We start from the raw sequence: 20558 nt of genomic DNA, 5'->3' as shown, positions 1-20558 counted from the left end.
TCTCAGACTTAAATGCATTAGCATTAAAATCTATGAGAAATACACTATGGGGGTCATTTACTAAGACCGCCATTTTAGACGCAGTCTTAGGTCCCTTTTACACGAGCGTGATTTCCGCGCAGGTGCCATGCATGACGTGAACGCATAGCACCCGCACTGAATCCTGACCCATTCATTTCAATGGGTCTGTGTACATGAGTGTTGTTTTTCACGCATCATTTCCACTTCTGCGTTGCGTGAAAATCGCAGCATGTTCTATATTCTGCGTTTTTCACGCAGCCCTGGCCCCATAGAAGTGAATGGGGCTGCGTGAAAAACGCATTGCATCCGCAAGCAAGTGCGGGTGCGATGCGTTTTTCACTGATGGTTGCTAAGAGATGTTGTTTGTAAACATTCAGTTTTTTATCACGCGCGTGAAAAACGCATCAAAACGCATTGCACCCGCGTGGAAAAAACTGAACAACTAAACGCAATCGCAGACAAAACTGACTGAACTTGCTTGCAAAATAGTGCGAGTTTCACTGAACGCACCCTGAACACATCCGGCCCCAATCTGCAACGCCCGTGTGAAACCAGCCTTAATCTCCCTTATGCTGGAGCCTGCCTCTACATAACTTCAGCACATCCACCGCTGGTCTAAATCTATGCCAGCTCCCTTGTGTGAGCGGGGGAAAAGTCGCAGATCGCAGCGCAAATCTTTCTGCCGCACTCTGCGACAGATATACGCCAGAAAACTGGCGTATATTAGTTAATAAATAACCGCTTATGTTCCTATGGATCCCTGCCACAAGCAGGGGCTCCATAGGAACCAAAGGCTATCACAAACACTTCGGCTCACCCAATCCTCACTGAAGAGCCGCCGGACGTCCGGGTTTTTGCACCTCCAGATGTCAATCATATACATTAGTCCCGGGTGCCTGCTGTTTAAAACATTAAAACAGAAGGCACCTGCTGGCTATCGCGCCTGCAATTTTTAAATAACCAACTGCCAACGTAAATTTTTATGAAGCGGTTGGGAAGGGGTTAATGTATGATCACAAAATAAACAAGTGTGAAGGAGGAGTAATATAGTATGGGGAAATCAAGTGGTCCAGGGCTTTTACCTGGTGGGAGTTGGCGTATGGCAAGCAGTAATTCCTTTAAGTGCAAATCGAATGAATAACACTGGACAGAAGTGCACACACAGTACGAAATAAAACAGCCACCCACAGTAAAGGTTAAAATCTTCATTAATACACTGAAAATATGACAGAACTCATGCTTTTTCTTTAAAATCAAAAATACAAAAATTAAATGTTTTCCTAAAAACTTACTAAAAAAACTCCTTACTTTAAGGAGTGACTTGAAAATGAATCCATGTGTAAATTTATACAATAAAATGGCATACAGTTAAACAGGTAATATACATAGAAACAAAAAGGATGAACAGCCTCCTCTGTAGAGCTTTAATTTCCAATACTGTACTCTCTGAACAAGCTTACAAAATACAAACCTTTTTATTTTAGAAAAGGAGGAAAAAAAGAAAAGAAAATGGAAAAAAAAAAACAAAGTGCCTTCTCTTCTTTTTTTTTTTAGGAAGTGAGTGCACCACTGAAACATAGGGCACCCACCAGAACAGCAAGCAACCTTGCACCCACGACACCTCCTTCTGTACGTCTTCCCTGCAGGACAGAGCACCTCATACAAAAATACCCACCATTCAAATTAGCTGCATCAGTACCAGAGCTGTGGATGGATACGTATAGGAGGGAGAGGCCGTGTGTATACATGTGTGAGCGGAAATATATATATATATATATATATATTTATAGGTGTGTAATGGGTGTTTGGATCTGCATGTACAGAGAGGAAAGTATGTAAAAACACAATCCTGGCCTAGTCACAGGTTATACATCCCCTCCCCCTGTACTGTACGCAGGCACCACACTTCTGTACAATAGTCCCACTCTCTCTACTTTGCTTTTTAAAAGCTTTATGTTTTTTAAAAAGTACTAGAATGGATTACAGATAAAATATAAAAGATATATGTATTTCTAAATGGAGCTTACATGGATTGAACTTTAAGAATTTAATTTTACCTAGAAAAAAAAAAACAAAAAAAAACAACACATTATGCAAGCAGAGAATAGGAACAGCCAAACATATTATACAAAAATAAAAGGTAAAATTTGGCTACTAGAACTGAAATGCAAGGAATGGATAACGAATAATCTACACTAAGAAGGATCACTGTGTAGGAGGCTAAAACTGAGGGGGGGGGGGGGGGGGGGAAGAAGAAAGAAAAAAATCTCCCCGTTCCTGCTGACACGGACAAACTATTCAACAGCGGATAGGATGCAATCTGCAGCTCACAGACAGCGGGGTTTCTCTTGGAGACATAACAATTCCTGGGAGGAGGCCAAGCTGCCCAGTGATGTGCCACCAAACCAGTCACAACACGTCACTGTGAAACCGTTCCTTTTTTCCCCATATATAATTTTTTTTTCTTTTTTTATATATTTTTTTTTTGGACAGCAAAGTAAAGAAATGCCTTCAGCAGTTATGGCAAATGGTTGTGTACATGTATGCTTCAGTCCTGTGGTTTTGCAGCTTTTGCTCCCCTGCAGGCATCTGAAAGCTGCCGCCCCCCGGTAGTTAGGGAATCCTGCAGGTGCTTGATGTCCTTCTAATCTGGCGGCAAACAGTCATGTAAGCGAAATCTGTCTCTGATGTGAGGCCGCACATCCTCATTCTGTAGTAGGGAAAAACCCACAAGCATTATTATTATTATAGCAGACATACAAACGGAATTTAAAGTGTACAGAAACACACATTCTTCTCAATATTGACAAATATATTCCTAAACTATTAGACCTGATCAAACATCACACACAATGTTCACTTATACATTTTCTAATTGCATGGCTACGTATTCAAATTAAAGGCGTCATAGGATAGGTCAGTCAGCTGATTGGTTGGGTTCAACTGCTGAGCCACGGGGGTCAAATGTAGATGAAATATGGCTTTTCTAATATGAATTACCTTTAATGCCAGAACTAAGTGCACATTTAGTTAAGGTACGGCTGAACATTAACCTAAGCATAGCTTTAAGAGTAACTAAACCTTTATATCAGTGATGGCGAACCTATGGCACGGGTGCCAGAGGCGGCACTCTGAGCCCTCTCTGTGGGCACCCGCACTGTAAAAAAAGTCTATGGTGTACCAATATGCCTTAGACTTTTCCTGCCATTCATCAGCGCAGGGCACACTATGAACGGCACAGGCAGCGCACTGATTGTAGGCAGGCTTTAATAGCTAGATGATAAAGTACATGGAATATATACTATATTGAACTATAGTATTCAGGTTAAATTGCCGTGTTGGCACTTTACGATAAACAAGTGGGTTGTGGGTTGCAGTTTGGGCACTCGGCCTCTAAAAGGTTCGACATCACTGCTTTATATGAACTTGTAATATGTTGTCCCTAATTCCCCAATAAAACTTTTTCTAATATACTTTATTAATCAATTTTGTATTTTTCTTACCCTTTTCCTTGCCTAAAGAGCACCATTCACTGTGCGCTTAAAACTCAGTTTTCCGTACACTTCTGACAGCTCAGCGGTGTACGAAGTACACATTTTATCAATGGGGCTGCAGCACCACCGAGAACGGGCAGGAGCGCATATTGCTGCTCTTGCACCCCGGAGGAATACTAACTCCTGGCATAGCACATGGGTACTATGCCAGGATTAACTAAGTGGAGCAGGCTGCAATGCGCGTTCCTGCCGGTACTCACAGCGCTGCTGCTGCCCATTCATGAATTTCACACTCCATGCATCGCTGAGCTGTCAGCAGTGTACGGAGAACTGAGTTTTAAGTGCACAGGGAATGGTGCGCTTTAGGAACGTAAAAAAGTACGAAAAATACAACATTAATAAAGTATATTTGAAACAAACAGTTTTATTAGTGACAACATATTAAAAGTTCATATAAAAAGGTTCAGTTACTCTTTAAACAGTTTGAAAAAAAGAGGTATAGCCGGCATAAACATAAAGAAATGTATGCCATAAATTAAAAAGGCGTCCCGGCTATGGAGCTGCTCGCGTCCCACGTGTCTCTCACAGGTGATCTTGAATCGTAGTCCAATGTGAGGATCACAGACCTCTACTCACAGGAGCTAGGAGATGACGTAATGAGATCTTCTATTGCGGAGTGAAAGGATTCCTTTTTTCTTTTATAGTGCACTAAGTTCCATAAAAAAGTGGGGTATTTATCCAAGATTTTTACGCCAAACGCGTTTCGGGGAGACGCTTTCCCCTTCCTCATTGCCACTGAGGAAGGGAAAAGCATCTCCCCGAACCGCTTTTGGCGTAAAAATCTTGGATGAATACCCCACTTTTTTATGGAACTTAGTGCACTATAAAAGAAAAAAGGAATCCTTTCACTCCGCAATAGAAGATCTCATTACGTCATCTCCTAGCGTCTGTGAGTAGAGGTCTGTGATCCTCACATTGGACTACGATTCAAGATCACCTGTGAGAGACACGTGGGACGCGAGCAGCTCCATAGCCGGGACGCCGGCTCACAGAACAGAACAAAGACTCACTAATAAGTCCCCACCAGACCAGCGACGCAGGCGAAGGTAAGCCCACATGAGTGGGTAAAATACTAGGAGGCGTTGCATTGAGACACTAGTAGGTAAAGTGAACGAACTGCTCCAGCTATTCACTAAAGACTTCTTTCCGTCAGCAATTGAATTTCAACAAATTGCAACAGCATATAGCTGGTTTATTAAGAAATAGATACAGCTCACAAAAAGTACTAAGTGCTTAAAAAGTATCGAATATGTGGAGCGCTCTTTGAATACCTATCCCTGGATATACTTTGTACCGACATAGGACAGCATTGAAGTCCAGTGACTTTTCAGCATAACGTTGCGATTTTTTATCAAATATAGGACCGATTTGTGTCATTTTTATAATTGGTGTGTTTCTTATAGATTTAGTGTATGTCATTTTATGAAGTCTGTAGGAGAAAAATTACCCAAGTCTACGGGGAGGCTGTTTGCGCCATTTTTTTCTCCGAAATCAATAGTACGCATCCAACACCCAGGACCTATCGGGCCCACGTTGGGGAAGATCAGAGAGAGAATTTGGAGCTACCAGCCTCTGCCCAAGCGTTTTTTTTTTTTTTTTACAAAACACATCTTCTCCAATAGTGAGAATAAGTATACTGTGTTTTGATATATTGTAATTTTATTGTATTACATTTTATGAATAAAGTGTCCTATATTTTCATAAACGAGTGCCCATCCCATACTTTTCTACTATTTTCACACTTGCGGCAGAGGATTCCAGCAGGCAGTTCCGTCGCCAAAACTGCCTGCCGGATCCGGCAATCCAGACGCATTTGTGAGACGGATCCGTCTGACAAATGCATTGCAATACCGGATCCGTATTTCCGGTTGTCATCCGGTATTTATTTTTTTCACATTTTTAAAAGGTCTGCGCATGCGCGGACTGGAAGAACGGATCCGTCAATGCAGCAATTTTAATGCCGGCAAATGTTCAGAATATTTGGCAGGAGAGAAAAATGCAGCATGCTGCTGTATTTTCTCCGGCCAAAAAACGTAAGAGGGACTCAAGTGATGCAGCCTGAACGGATTGCTCTCCATTCAGAATGCATTAGGAAAAAAACTGATCAGTTTTTTTCTGGTATTCAGCCCCTAGGACGGAACTCAATACCGGAAAAGAAAAACGCTAGTGAGAAGGTACCCCAAGTAATCCTGTAAAATGAAGTGAAAACTAAAAGCAAACAATCCAAAAGTCGCATCGTATATGCTTTTACAATGATGTGCTGCTCCCTGTTCAGGAATTTTTTACAAGGAACACAGTGCAAAATGGATATGGGACCATTTTTTTCAATCTACATTTAAATATCCAACAAAAATTTGTGCGGTAGCACCATCCAATCCTTCACATACATTAAAGTCAAGCTTACCAGTTCTACAAGCTTCTCCAGGAAAGGGACAAGCTTCAGCAGCTCCTTGTCATTTTTATCCATAAACCAACTCTCAATGGGAATCCCGTTTGAAAGCTGTAAGAAGCATAGATTCTATTAGGGAAATTGTGGTAAATTTGCCACAGGTAAACTTAATCAGCCACCTGTCAGCAGATTATTACCTATGACACTGACTGACGTGTTACATGTGCACTTGGCAGCTGAAGGCATCTGTGTTGTTCCCATGTTCATGTGTCTGCATTGCTGAGAAAAATTGTGTTTTACTATATGCAAATGAGCCTCTAGGAGCAATGGGGGTGTTGCCGTTACATCTAGAAGCTCTGCTCTCTCTACAACTGCTGCACCTCCGTCACTTTGATTGATGGGACCAGGAGTGATGACGTTTTAACCGCCTGGCCCTGTCAAAGTGGAGAGGATGTGGCAGTTGCAGAGAGAGCAGAGCCTCTAGGAGTAACAGCAATGCACTAGTTGCTCATTCGCAAATTTTTAAAAAAAAATTCTTAGAACTGCTGGAACATAGGAGCATGAGATCAACACAAATGCCTTCAGCTGCCAAGTGCACATGTAACAGGTCAGCCAGTGTCATAGGGACAAATCTGCTGACAGATGCCCTTTAACTATAGATTCCTGTATTAAAATATCATTATTAACAGAAGCATAAACTGTGGGGATATTTCAAGGAAAAAAAACAAATGTATCAAAACTAAAATGATACAAAGTGGTAAGGCTTGAACTGCTTGCTGGGAATAATGGACTAACACTGCACGTGCACAACCACCACTGCTACCGAGTATACAGACAGCTGAAAAGTGTAGACCGCACTGCCATCCAAATACACACGCAGATCTACACCCCCAACATCCACACATGATCCATTATTCTAATCTCTTTGCTTAGCAATAAAAAGGCTAATGAAAAAGTACAAAATATGTTTTCAAATTGTCATCTTTTTAAAAGGGCTGCATGAGAGTGGAGGCCCTCTGCCCTGTTCCAGAGGAAGCAGCACCACCCTTGTCCATGTGCAATTCCAGAAGCCACCCATACACAAGGAGTGGTGCAGTTTATGGGGAAAGAGGCTTTAAAGGAGTTGTCCCGTTTTCAATGTCAGGATAGGTCATCGATATTGAAACGGGGTCCCACTCCCGACACCTCCTACAAACAGCTGTTTGAAGAGAGCGCATCGGTCCTGGGTTCTATTCACTGCTTACCTCCTCGGGAAACAGATGTCATTACAGACCCATATGTCCCATTCACTTGAAGTGTAACTACAAATGCTCTTTCCCATAAAAGTGAATGGGACGGAGGGACTGCTTCTCAAACAGCTGATCGTCAGTGGTGCCAGGAATCAGACCCCTGCCGATCTGATATTGATGACCTACTCCGAGAACATCGGAAACAGGACAACCCCTTTAACTATGCACAAAAAAAAGCATTCAAGTTACCTGGTATGCAAAGGCTTGTGGTGAGTTATCAATGATGATTGTTTTAGAAAGATCCCTCCCCAGGATGTTCAGGTCTTTAATGTAATTGCCTTGGACACAAACACAGTGCTCTCGGAAAAGTCTGTGTCTGGGAAACAATAAGATACACAGAGTGATGCACAACAGAGAAAAAATAATATTTCTGAAGCTTGGTGTTGTATTGCATAAGTGTGTGCACCTACCTGACCAGTCGCTTTTTGGGATCCAAAATATTCAGTAATTTGTCTGCATAGACTTTCTTTGAGGCCGTGAAAAGGATTATCTGTGAAATACAAGAAAAAGCATGTAACAAAAAGGGAAAAGAAACTGTTTACTACCAGAAAAGAAAAAGATTTTATCTGAGGAACAACATAGGTGTTCACTCTAGAAGAATCAAAGCCTAGGATCACAATACAACACCCATAGAGCACGAGACCTTTACTGTACCTCCATAACCCTCTGATTTCATACAAAGTTTGTTTGACAGAGTCCATACAAATTAGACAGACCAGCTCTGGATGTTAGCTAAAGGCTATGAGAAATAGAAGATGCAGGACACACAAGCAGGTTTTAAAAATGCAGCAAACTGAAGCTTTTGGCTTTTTTTCATTACCCTTTAAGCCTTTTTCCCCCTGAGTGATACGGAATGTGTCAGGATCTGTTCAGTGAAAAACTGATGGTTTAGGCTACTTCACATTAGCGGCAACCTTCTCCGGATGAACAGCCTGCCGGATCCGTGCTGCCGCTAGTGCATGCGTGCAGCCGGAAATCCGCTCCGGCCCCATTCACTGTCTCTTAGCAAACATGCCAAGAGGCGGCCGGAATAAAACTACATCATGGTTTGTGCCCGTGCATTGCAATGCACGGGCACAGACCATGTGGTCATCTGCGGACACAGACCCATTCACTTGAATTGGGTCTGCGATCGGAGCGCATGCATTACTTTTTTACGGTGCAGAAGAACGGACAGAAAACCCAACAAAGCACTCAGTAGTACTTCTGTGGACCTCCGATCCGTGCCATCTCCTGGATTGCGGACCCAAATTGTATGGGTCCGCATCTGCGATACGGTGTGTACACGGCCAGTGCCCATATACCAGCTGTTTTCAGGCCGCAATACAGGCACAGCCGATGCTTGAGGCCTTAAATGAACCAGTCCTGCATAAAAAAAATGGACTAATATAGAACACGCTGCGTTATTTCTTGAACTGACAGAAGGTCAGTGAAAAACAATGCTCATCCATACCTACTGAAATGAATGGGTCAGGGTTCAGTCCAGATGGATGAAAACCTCACTTATATGAAATTAGCCTTAGGCCGCCTTCACATGGTCAGTGTTTGATCAGTGATTGCAAGCTATAAACAGAAGCATAGATAACGCATAGTGGAAAAAAACACTAACATATTCTATGCCTTTTTTATAGCGGATAAATACTAGGGATATAGTCATGATTTTTTATGTTATACGTATCTAACTTTGCCGATCATGTGTCCAGCGCCCTATCACAGAACATGAGAGTGCTGCTGTCAGTGTGCCATGTTCCCTCAGCAGCACAGGGGAAAAGGAGTCACTCTCTCCTTCCCCCTGTGCCGCGCTGCCAATGAGGACAGACGGGCGCACTGCGCCACCAATGCTAATTAACATCTAATACAAATACAGGAGGCGTTGCCCAGCCTATATGACAGGAAGCTGCGATCAGCGGCAGTTAACGGCACCTGAGGGGTTAACTGCTGCCGCTGATCGCAGCTCCCAGTTAGAGGCAAGATGCCGGCTATGTGATTCTGCGCAAACACATCTGCATCCTGTATTAAACGTTAATTATCATTGGTGGCGCAGTGAGCCCAGCCAACCCCCCCAATATTAAAATCACTGGTGGCAGTGGCCACAGGGTCCCCTCCCCTCCCCTCCTCCTTATTGGTGGTGCAGTGGCAGCTTCTGATCGGAGCCCCGGCATTGTAATCCCGGGACTCCGATCGGTTACCATGGCAGCCAGGACGCTACTGAAGCCCTGGCTGCCATGGTCAGCTCCCTGCTGCTGTATGTACAGAGCACAGATCCGCAGGGAGAGTGTGAAGTCCTATTCACCCTAATAGAGCTCTATAAGGGGGAATAGGAAAAGGGAATAAAAGAGCTAGCCCCTAAGGGGAGAAATAGTTATTAAATAGAAAGTAAAAAATAAATAAAAATTTTACATATAAAATATATAACAATATATAAACATATAACATGTTGTCACGTCCGAATAGTCCAAACTATTAAAATATAATTTTAAAAATAATATTCTATGGTAAACGCCGGAACAGTAAAAATAAATAATTTATATTTTTTTATTTTATTAAAATGCACAGAATAATCTGTATAAGTTATCGGCTATCGACCAGAAAGTTCACAGGTTATCGGTATCGGCTCTAAGAAAATCAATATTGGTTGATCCCTAATAAATACCAGAGCAAATTTATTGTGTAGCAACCCTTAAGATTTTCTGCCCGATGATAGCTAACGAGTGTTCATATAGCGTGATGAGGTGTCCAATACACCCCTTTGCATCCATGAAGCACATTAGGCTCAAAAGTTGAAAATACTGGCTAAGGAGAAAATGGGATAGCAGTACTGTAAATATATTCCACAGAAAGACTAACATTTGGAAAATAAAAAATAGAAAGATAAAATAAAAACATCACACAAGTAAAATATAACTTACCTCATAAATCTGGGACATACGTTCTAAGAACTCACGAAAGAAAGGTCTTAACCGCACATAAACCTAAAAAAAATTATAAAATACATTTAAAAGTCATATCCAAGATAAAAGCAACCTTGGCAAGGCGAGGGCTGAATATAAGTATGAAATGCGATTGTCAGACACGGACGGCTGCTTTAAAACCTTTTGGATGTCACAGAAAATGAACGGCATGTGTATGGCCCACAAACCCCACCTGGTAAATGACATCTTGGAACAGCACCGGAAACGTCAGGGCAGCATCCTCCAGCTCATTGAGGCTGCAGTGAACCAGTGTCTCATCCTATATTAAAAATAAATAAATAAATTAGTTACACTAAAAAAACAAAACCTATTCAGTCACACTATAGAAAGGCCCTTCAAGCTACACCTTACCAAGTCCAGGACAAGGGAGAACTCTGGTGTACTCCTGGTCTTTAAGGGGAGAGCTGGCTTCCTGTTCAGTTGCTCTTCAGTCAGGGGTGGTACATGTTTAATGAAATAGTATCTACGATAGAGAGAGTAGCTATGAGCTCACGTCATCACTTCTCATATCGCCTTAAAGGCTATGTACACCTTTGGGGGCAATTTTTTTAAATTATTATTGCATTATAGTCATTTTGAGCTAAAAATCCTTTTTTAAATTGGTCTTTATAAAACATTTAGAGATCAGGTTTATTTCACAAAGTGAAAGTAAAAAGTATGATTCACACAGCTAGAAAAAGTTAACCCTTTGTGACAGAACGGCTCAATATTTTTAATAAAGACCAATACATTTTTATTTTTAAATTACCGGGAGGTCTCATGCACGTAAACGTATTTAGTTTCAGTGTCTGTTCCGGAAACAGAATGCACACGGAGTAACTTCTTTCTTTCTTTTGCAGACCAATTGAAATTAATGGCTCCGTACACGGTCCGCAAAAAAAACAACCAAAAAAAAAAAAACGGAAGTTACTCCATGTTCATTCTGTTTCCGTATGCCCGTATTACCATTCCGCAAAAAAATAGAACATGTCCTATTATTCTCCGCATTACGGACAAGGATAGGACTGATCTACTAGGGGCCAACTGTTCTGTTCCGCAAAATACAGAATGCACACAGACGTCATCCGTGTTTTTTTGTGGACAGCAAAATACATACGGTCGTGTGCATGAGCCCTTACACTGATAGATATAGTAGACGACTGCAAGGAAGGAAGAGTTCCTTCCTGGTAATCGCCTGTTCGTCAGCAAAGGATAGCGCTGCAGTTATATACAGCAATCTCCTCCACAGTATGGGGAGGAGTGATCACTAATGCTATTGCTTGTCCCCAAATAGAATCGTTGTTTGTGGGCAGCAGAGTGATGATTTAGGTGACCGCATAAACTATCATATCAACCGATGAAACAGCTTTCTGCTCGTTCATTGGGTAATCGGCGGCACCTTTACACCAGCACATCATCGCTAACACATTCCTATGAAGGTTATCTGGCTGATGCTCATGCAGTGTAAATGGGCCTCTACATACATCACTGTGCAGGTTTAGCCAAGCCCAAGCAATATTTTACAAGCATTTAGGGTTGATTTTAAACAACCCAAAATACATTGTAAATTAACTTCTAAATCTGCATGCAGATTTTGTGGACTGGTTCACCAACCATCATCACTCTAGCTGTGGTGAAACTACAACTCCCATCATGCACACTTGCTCAGCTGTTCTCAAAACCCGCATAAAAGTAAATGCAGCATGCTGGAACAGCTGGAGTCTGCTAACCTCTGCCTTTACTTCTATGGGGCCTCTGACTCAGAAGGCAGAATTTTCCATCAGAAAAATCTGCCAAAGAAATCCGAAACTGAACCAAGGATTTCTCTTGTGGATTTACAGATGTACATGGGGAGCATCTGTGGACGGAAATCCAGGCAATAAGGAACACATCAACTGCTGTTTCCCCGCACAACATGGCATTCAGTTTTTTATCACGCGCGTGAAAAACGCATCAAAACGTATTGCACCCGCGAGGAAAAAAAAGAACGCAATTGCAGACAAAACTGAACGCACCCAGACCTAATCCGTCACACTCGTGTAAAAGAGGCCTTAGAGGGTCTTTTTTGTAAAACTACCCCAAGCTATATTAGTTTTTTTTTGTAAATTTTGTTTGAAAGTAAAAAAGATAAAAATGTTCATAGAAAAAAACAAAAAAAAAAAAACACATAGGGACAAAAATGTACGGCTACAAAAGATCAAAGGTAAAAAGTAGAAAACGACAGAAGGAGGGATAAGGAACAAAGGAAAAGGTAACTCACGGGTCAAACACCTCCCAGTCTTCTTCATATGCTGCTTCAGCATGTGCAGAGGAGTAACCACTGTCTGGGGACACTGGAGCTAGGAGAAAAAAATAAAAAATCCCATTAGAATTTAAATGTTGATCAGCCAGACTAAGCTGCAGCTATAGCTGAAAACAAGTGATAGTTATGTAAACGGCTGATCGACAGAAATGGGTTCAAACCCATAGGAAATATTAAGCATTCATATAATGTCATTTCTATCTTGCATGTAAGAACTTTGCAGATTTCAGTTGGATAAAGCATTTGTCGCTGATCCTAAAACATGCACTCCAATAAAATAAGGTCCCTAACCTGTTAACGTTGGGATATCCCGCTCAGGAGTATCCTCGCTGGTCTCTAGCCAGCTATTGGCTGCTGAACGGACAGGTGTACCCTGACTGGGGTATGACGCTCCATTAGTGGATGTGGTGGTGCTGGTGCTGATTTCATCCACCTGCTCCATTTCCAATTGTTTCACTATCTCCTCAGCTTCCACCGCTTGTCCTGGAGAGTCTGATCCAGACGTGCCTGAAATCCAGTGGTTTTATTTATGCCCTTAGATAACTAAGGTCAGATACCAAGTTTACACTAAGCGAAAGACACAAAAAACTGTTTTGCGCAACACTCACCATTTTTGTTTGCTGGTGAGAAAAAGTTGAAGACAGGAGAAAAAATGGTCCCCAGCAATGTGGTCCTGGGTGGGCTGGTTGGAAGAGATGCATCCTCCAGCTTTCCATTTTGTTTCAGATGTTGAGGGGTCACCTCGTAGCCGGCAGCTTCTACAATAAGAAATTAAGTGTCAGTGGAAGAAAAGACAGCGTCAACATGCTACAATGAAACAGGATTACGGCTGTTGATGTAGATCCACGGACCTGGCCGGCTACTAGTAGGGGTCAGGAAGGAATTTTTAGACTTGGTCTATACCCAGGGGTGACTGACTTCTTCTCGATCAGCCTGGGTATTGCAAGTGTTTGAACAGTTAGGGCTGTTTCACACGAGCGGATGCCGTGCGTGACATCCGCTCTGTGAAAGAGTGCCAAGACCCAATGCAGACTGCAGAGGCACGGAACAGTAACATGACTGATAATGCTCCGTGCCTCTCTGTGACCTCTTTACTACGAAATCACAGTGAGATAAAGTTGTCACTGATTTCGTAGTAAAGAGGTCACAGAGAGGCACGGAGCATTATCAGTCATGTTAATGCTCCGTGCCTCTGCAGTCTGCATCGGGTCTTGGCTGTAATTCACGGAGCGGATGTCACGCACGGCATCCGCTCGTGTGAAACAGCCCTTAGTGTTTTTCAGACCACTAGCTATAAGTAACCAGCTTCCTAATACTTCTCGTAGTTAGATCAGTCAGTGGGTGCTTGTCAAGTGCTTACAGAAGTTGCACAAGTACTTCCATAAGGGGCGACCCTGCTGCTGAATTTCCAACAAGGATACTGAGACAAAAACACAGTTGATGACTGGTTATGCTCAGAGTTTCAGACACAAATAGGGTCATTTATCAAACTGGTGTAAAATAGAACTGGTTTAGTTGCCCATAGCAACCAATTAGATTCCACCTTTCATTTTCCAAAGAAGCTGTCAAACATGAAAGGTGGAAACTGTATGGTTGCTATGGGAAACTAAGACAGTTCTACTTTACACCAGTTTGATAAATGACCCTATTTGTCTTGAAGATTTTGCTTCCATTTTTAATCATTTACATGGATCCTGTGATTTTCATAATTCCACAACTTTTTCTTCTTGATGCTGCAATTACAATGTTGGAGTGTAGTTTTTCTTATGCTTTAAAGTTGTTTCTTGTCATCATATTCTAAAACCACATTTTGTAACACTTTCATCTAGAGATGTGTGAGGGCTTATTTTTGCAGGACAAGCTGTAGTTCTTATGGATATCATTCTGGAGCACAGAAGACTTTCTTCACTCCGTTCTTGAGGTAGAGATGACCTTAAAATTTAGGAATTAAAAAAAAAAATTCCAGCACAGCATTCACTGTGCAGAACACTTTTACATTTTAACAGTACAGACATTTTTGGCAACAGCAATTATGCTTGTGATTTGAGATGTTACTGTCAGGTATTTAAAATATATTTTAATTTTTTTTTTTTACATTTTCATTTATTTACATTTGAGTCTCCTAGGGGACTTGAACATGCAATCATTTGATTGTTTATGCCATAAACTGCTATAGTTTAATTTTGTAGTCTATGGGGTTTCTGTGGTCTTCCTATTAGGCCTCATGCACACGACCATTGTTTTGGTCCACATCCGAGCAGCAGTTTTTGCGGCTTGGATGCGGACCCATTCACTTCAATGGGGCCGCAAAAGATGCGGACAGCACTCAGTGTGCTGTCCGCATCCATTGCTCTGTTCCGTTGTCAGCAAAAACAAAACCTGTCCTATTCTTGTCCGTTTTGAGAACAAGAATAGGTAGTTATATTAATGGCTGTCTGAGCCGTTCCGCAAATTGCGGAACGCAAACGGACACCATCCGTGTTTTGCGGATTGAAAAACACACAACTGTCGTGTGCATGAGACCATAACATGTTATAGTAACTTGTATTTCCCATATAATAATTGTAGAGCATCTATGTTATGTCATTCCTCATTTTTTTTTTACTAGAAGTTAAAGGTACAACTGGGTGTTACCAGTTTGGGAGTGTCCCTGCACAGTCTAACCCTATCCAATCAGTGCTGCCAGTGTCGCACTGTAGGGACCCCCTCCCTGAACGGATAATATCCAGTTAGACTTTATTGCAGATGGTTGGGAATTCATTTGTAAACTAAAGATAGATGCTCCATAAAGATAAATGCTACATGGGGAATGCAAGTTTTTAGTAAAACATACATTTCAGGAGAGGCAACAGGTCCTCTCTGACCTCTTGGGGACATGTTTAAAAAACGGCGCCCGCTTTGGGGTGCAGCCATAGCCGCCGGGTTTTACCGTTTTAAACTGCAGAGCTAATATCAGCTAAACCCATAAAACTGAAGTGAAATTGTGTTTTTCTTGTAATTCCACCCCATTTGGAATATATTTATCAGCTTCCCACTACATTGTATATATTATAAAATAGTCAAATTAGAAAGTACAACTTGTCCTGCAAAAAACTGTGAATAGAAAAATAAAAAAAACTTATGACTCCTGGAAGGCAGAGAGTAGAACACAAAAATGTAAAGAACACCCTGTCTTCAAGGGGTTAAAGAAAAACATAGGAAAACATGTTCAGAGTTTGCAAAACTGCATGTGGCCCCAAACATATGGAAGAAGGTTCTCTGATCAGACGAGACTAAAATGTAACTTTTTGACCATTAAGGGAAACACTGATAAAACTCAATACTTCCCATCGCTCCAAGAAGACCATGAACACCGTGAAACATGGCGGTAGCAGCATCACACTGTGGGGAGGCTTTTCATTGATGGGGGACTAGAAATTTGGTCAGTATTGAAGGAAAGACGAATGGCAGTAAATACAGGACAAACCTGGAAGAAAACCTGTCTCAGTCTGTCATAGCGTTGACACTAGGACAGAGGTTCACCTTCCAGTAGGACACTGACCCTAAACACTACATTCAAATGTCTTGGAATAGCCTAGTCCAGGGACGCTCAACCTGCGGCCCTCCAGCTGTTGCAAAACTACAACTCCCAGCATGCCCTAATAGCTGTAGACTGTCCAGGCATGCTGGGAGTTGTAGTTTTGCAACAGCTGGAGGACCACAGCTTGGGCATCCCTGGCCTAGTCAAAGCACAAACCTGACCATCTGTGGCATGACTTGAGATAAAGAGAATTATATAAAAAGCCTCTCTGCAATATGCAGGGAGGTCTGCCTCCTATGACACCAAGCTAAAAACGGATATGCTCTCTCCTGGCTTGGGAGGGTATAGCTGGCAGGGGAGGAGCTATCACTTTTCAGCCTAGTATTGACTCCTAGTGGCAGCAAGCAGCTATACCCACGGTCCTGTGTCCCCCAATGATATGAGCGAGAAAGTCTGTGCCTAGATATGCTAAGGCATGGATCAGTGGCCTCCGGCACTCCAGCTATTCTGAATCTACAACTCCTCCTTTCACTTCTATGGGAGTTACAAAAACAGCCAAGTGTGTATGCTGGGAGTTGTAGTTTCACAGCAGCTGGAGTGCCGAAGGTTTCTGATCCCTCTCCTAAGCTAATAGACACATATCCCAAGAGACTTCCATCTGTAATTGACGAAAAGGGTGGCTCCACAAATAGATTTCAGGGGGTGAATACTTCTGCACATTATATGTTACAGTTTTTTCTTAATTATCACAATAAAAAAATATTTTGCTCCTTAAAAGTGGTGGAGCGTTTGGGCTGTGAATACTTTCGCAAGGCAATGCAGATGCACAAGTGCTACTACTATGTCCCCTAGGGTGCCACCGTTGAGCACAGATTAGGGCTACCTGCCTTTTGCAGGGCACTGTATGCGTTCCATATAAACATACTAGCTAAAGAACCGAGCAATGCGCCTTGGTGTCACCTCCATTCACTTGACTTTTCCGCCGGACGCGTGCAATGGGCTTGCTTGGCTTGTCACCGGTACGTGGAGTTGAGGTGATGAGGTTGTTATCAAGGTCACGCTCCACCCTGGTCCTCTTTGCAGGGTTCTCTCGATCCTCCTAGTAACAGAGATAAGTAAAAGCCTCACGTAAGCACTGTGCATCACTCCACGGGTTAGGACTGTGCAAGACATTTCACGTCACAAGGGGTTTTGCTACTAAAAGGACTTCTGATAACAAACTAGACATAAACCATCATTGCCTTGTTCCATACCGCAGTCTGATTTCTCAATGCCCCTCACACAGGCTGTTAATCTCCACCCAAACCCATGCATACGCAGCTCACAGACGTACCTTTGTTGTGCTGCCTTTGATGAAGTTCTTTATGGTGGACAGCAGACCGGTGTCTGGTTTAGACAACTTTTCTGCAAGAGGCGAGCTCTCCTCCTCCTCCTCTTCTTCTGAGTGCTTCCTCTTAGTACGTGCAGTGCGCCCGGCAGGACCGTGACTGCTGCGCGGAGACCCCTTCCGCGTCCTTAGCCTCATCTTTAAGAGCGCCACATAAAAGCTAAAAAAGAAAACACATTCTTAAAAAAACTAATTTATGTAATTCATTTGATTAATCGTACAGCCCTAATCCAGTGCATCACTTGTGACGTCGGATGGCAAATAGCACCGGACAGAAAAATGCTGCATGCTCAAGTTTTCTGTCCGGCGCTATCAGTGGACATCTGTGCACATACCGTATATCGGTTGTGTCCGGCTCCTGGCATAAAATAGCTGGCCGGACACAACTGACAGATCTGAAACTAGCCTAATTGACTTCACGGGAGAGTCCTTTGAGTATGTTTTGTGACCTGGACAAGGAGGGGAGCTGTGACATCACCCATTCTGAATACCAACATATACACACACACACACACACACACACACACACATATATAGGGGAAAACCAAGCTGCATTTTATATTGCTTCCTGCACAGCAGAGGAAAAGGTGACGTGCATACGTGGCATGACTTCTGCAGAGGTCGCACTATTATTTCCAGAAGAGTAAAAATACTCCCCTAACCATTTTTACGGATTATTTTTAGCTGTGGAGTTGTACGAAACTTGCAGTAATTAAAATAAATAATACATAGGCCTAAGGCCTGTAAACATCTGCGTTGGAGGCTCCATCACTGTCACAGAATCTGTCAAAAAAGACAGGACAAAAAAAGCCTTGAATGCAGGACTTTTTTGTCTGGTAAAAAAGATAAGAGACAAGATCTAGAAGGGAAACTGAACATCAATGGAGTCTGTTCAGCTCCGTTATATGCCCTATCTGGGATTTCCATTGAATAAATAGCGGTGGTGTGAACCTAAGAGGTTGTTTTTTTTGCACGGGAACAACTACTAGTCTAAATAACATCTATCCCGTTCATTTTTAGCCCCCTGCAACATACAGTCCCATGTATATACCTTCACTCCCAGAATAGGGTTAATAAGCTTCTAGGAGAGATTTGGAGTGAATTCAGAGCTGGCAATTATAGCCAGGAGATAAAGTGCACTCCCATATACCGTATAGGACTTTCCTGTACTTTATCACTTGGGTATAATTGTCTGCTCTGCATTCAGTCCAGACCCCTCCCGGGGGCATGGAAAATCCCAGGCAAGCATCCAATCCAACATTCAGTAACGACCACCAGTAGGCTACTTACCCCTCCAGGCTGTCACTGGAGGGGTAAGCAGCATTGGTGAAGATTGTGGCGCCGCTGCATGAGTCTCTCTCAAAGCTGCATGGTTCTGCATCCCGCCTAAACTGACAAATACAAGCATGTGTAGAAGTAACCAATAACCAGCGCTTCCTCTTTAAAGCATGTGGGTTTTATCAAAATAAAATTGTAAAAAAAATAAATAAAAAAAATATGGACTAGTGCAAGAGGATAACCATAGGAGTGTATATCCATCTATATACGAAGACACCTATGGTTATCTTGCACCTGAAGAATCTGAAGAAGGGGCCAAGCCTCAAAACGCATTATATGGACTTTTCAAACGAACACACCTAGCTGTGCACATCTTATAGCCTTTTTACCTTTTATTTCGTATGCTTAATTTTTTAAATTAATTTTATTTAGACAAAATCCATGTCTTTTAGGGTGCATTCACATGACCTTGAGTATTTTGCGGTCCACAAAAATATGGATGTCGTCCATGCGGCATCTGTTGTACCATTGCCTATTTTTGTCCGCAAAATGGAAAAGTATAGGACACGTTCTCTCTCTTCTGTCCGGATGCGGACAGAACACAGTGTGCTGAATGGGACCGCATCCGATCTGCAAAAAAATAAAAACATAGGCTGAGGACCAAAAATACAGAGATATGGGCCTTAACGGGGAAGCGCTGGATATCGGTTACTTTTCTGCTACATATGCTTGTAAATTTGGCACCTCTGGATTGGGCTACTAACCGCCCAGACGTGGCTAACCAAGCCTCTCCTTTCATGCGGCGTCAGCATACATGTGGTGCTAGTTGTTGTGACTACTCAACTTCCTAAGGCAGGGGTCAGCAACCTTCGGCACCCCAGCTGTTGTGAAACTACAATACCCAGCATGCTCCATTCATTTCTATGTGAGTTCTGAGAAGAGCAGAGCAATAATGCATGCTGGGAGTTGTAGTTTCACAACAGCTGGAGTGCCGGAGGTTGCCTACCCCTGCCCTAAGGTGAGCATAATTGCTTACATCACCGCGCCGTGTGTGTCGATCCATACCATTTTCTTCTGACAAAGAGGCAGCTTCCTTACAAATAACAGAGCCTTCCTGTGCGGAGCTTGGTTAAAGGATATCCCAGGCACCAGCAGCATCGATCTGCTGCCTGCACCATCCAATGCATGGCGCTCAGGAATGGCAGGGATAAGTCTAGCGCGTAGTATTATACCCAAGGTGTGTCCTGTACAGGCGCCTATGACGCTAGTACAGGTATTACTTTGTTTCCGCATATGTAGCAGATTCACTGAATGCATCTAATTCACAGCCCGATATGCGGTATTCAATCTAATAAAAACTGCGGCATACGGGTACTTAAGTTTCACACTTGCGGCAGAGGATTCTGGCAGGCAGTTCCGTCCAGCAATCTGGAGGCAAACGGATGGCATTTGTCAGACGGATCCGGGTCTGACAAATGCATTGAAATACCGGATCTGTCTCTCCGGTGTCACCCGGAAAAACGGATCCGGTGTATATATATATTTTTTTTTTTGCATTTTTAAAAGGTCTGCGCACGCGCGGGCCGGAAGAACGGATCCGTCAATTTTAATGATCCGGCACTAATACATTTAAATGGAAATTAATGCAGAATCTGGCATTCCGCTGTATTTTCTCCCGCCAAAAAAAACATAAGAGGGACTGAACTGATGCATCCTAAACAGAATACTCTCCATTCAGAATGCATTAGGATAAAACTGTTTTTTTCCGGTATTGAGCCCCTGTGACGGAACTCAATACTGGAAAAGAAAACCGCTAGTGTGAAAGTACCCTAAGTCCAAGGGTCAGCTTCGGATTTCGGCCACACAA

At 42.7% G+C, this 20558-nt stretch overlaps 1 protein-coding gene across 1 annotated transcript in view; it reads right to left on the bottom strand.

Annotated features, from left to right (window-relative positions):
- Window positions 1–1206: 1206 nt before the first annotated feature.
- CTDSPL2 (CTD small phosphatase like 2) overlaps window positions 1207–20558 on the bottom strand; it is a 35243-nt gene continuing 15891 nt past the window's right edge. Inside the window, exons 2-13 of the mRNA XM_044279341.1 lie at window positions 17360–17573; window positions 16987–17125; window positions 13115–13264; window positions 12798–13013; window positions 12465–12543; window positions 10577–10688; window positions 10398–10484; window positions 10163–10225; window positions 7664–7743; window positions 7443–7569; window positions 5980–6075; window positions 1207–2731 (exon numbers count right to left, since the gene is read on the bottom strand). Of these exons, the coding sequence (XP_044135276.1) occupies window positions 2666–2731; window positions 5980–6075; window positions 7443–7569; window positions 7664–7743; window positions 10163–10225; window positions 10398–10484; window positions 10577–10688; window positions 12465–12543; window positions 12798–13013; window positions 13115–13264; window positions 16987–17125; window positions 17360–17551 (1407 nt within the window). The 5' untranslated portion in view covers window positions 17552–17573 and the 3' untranslated portion in view covers window positions 1207–2665. The remainder of the gene's footprint in view (window positions 2732–5979; window positions 6076–7442; window positions 7570–7663; window positions 7744–10162; window positions 10226–10397; window positions 10485–10576; window positions 10689–12464; window positions 12544–12797; window positions 13014–13114; window positions 13265–16986; window positions 17126–17359; window positions 17574–20558) is intronic.

Source organism: Bufo gargarizans, chromosome 2 (genome assembly GCF_014858855.1).
Source record: "Bufo gargarizans isolate SCDJY-AF-19 chromosome 2, ASM1485885v1, whole genome shotgun sequence".
Taxonomy (NCBI): domain Eukaryota; kingdom Metazoa; phylum Chordata; class Amphibia; order Anura; family Bufonidae; genus Bufo; species Bufo gargarizans.
This window is presented reverse-complemented; position numbering and strand designations above follow the sequence as displayed.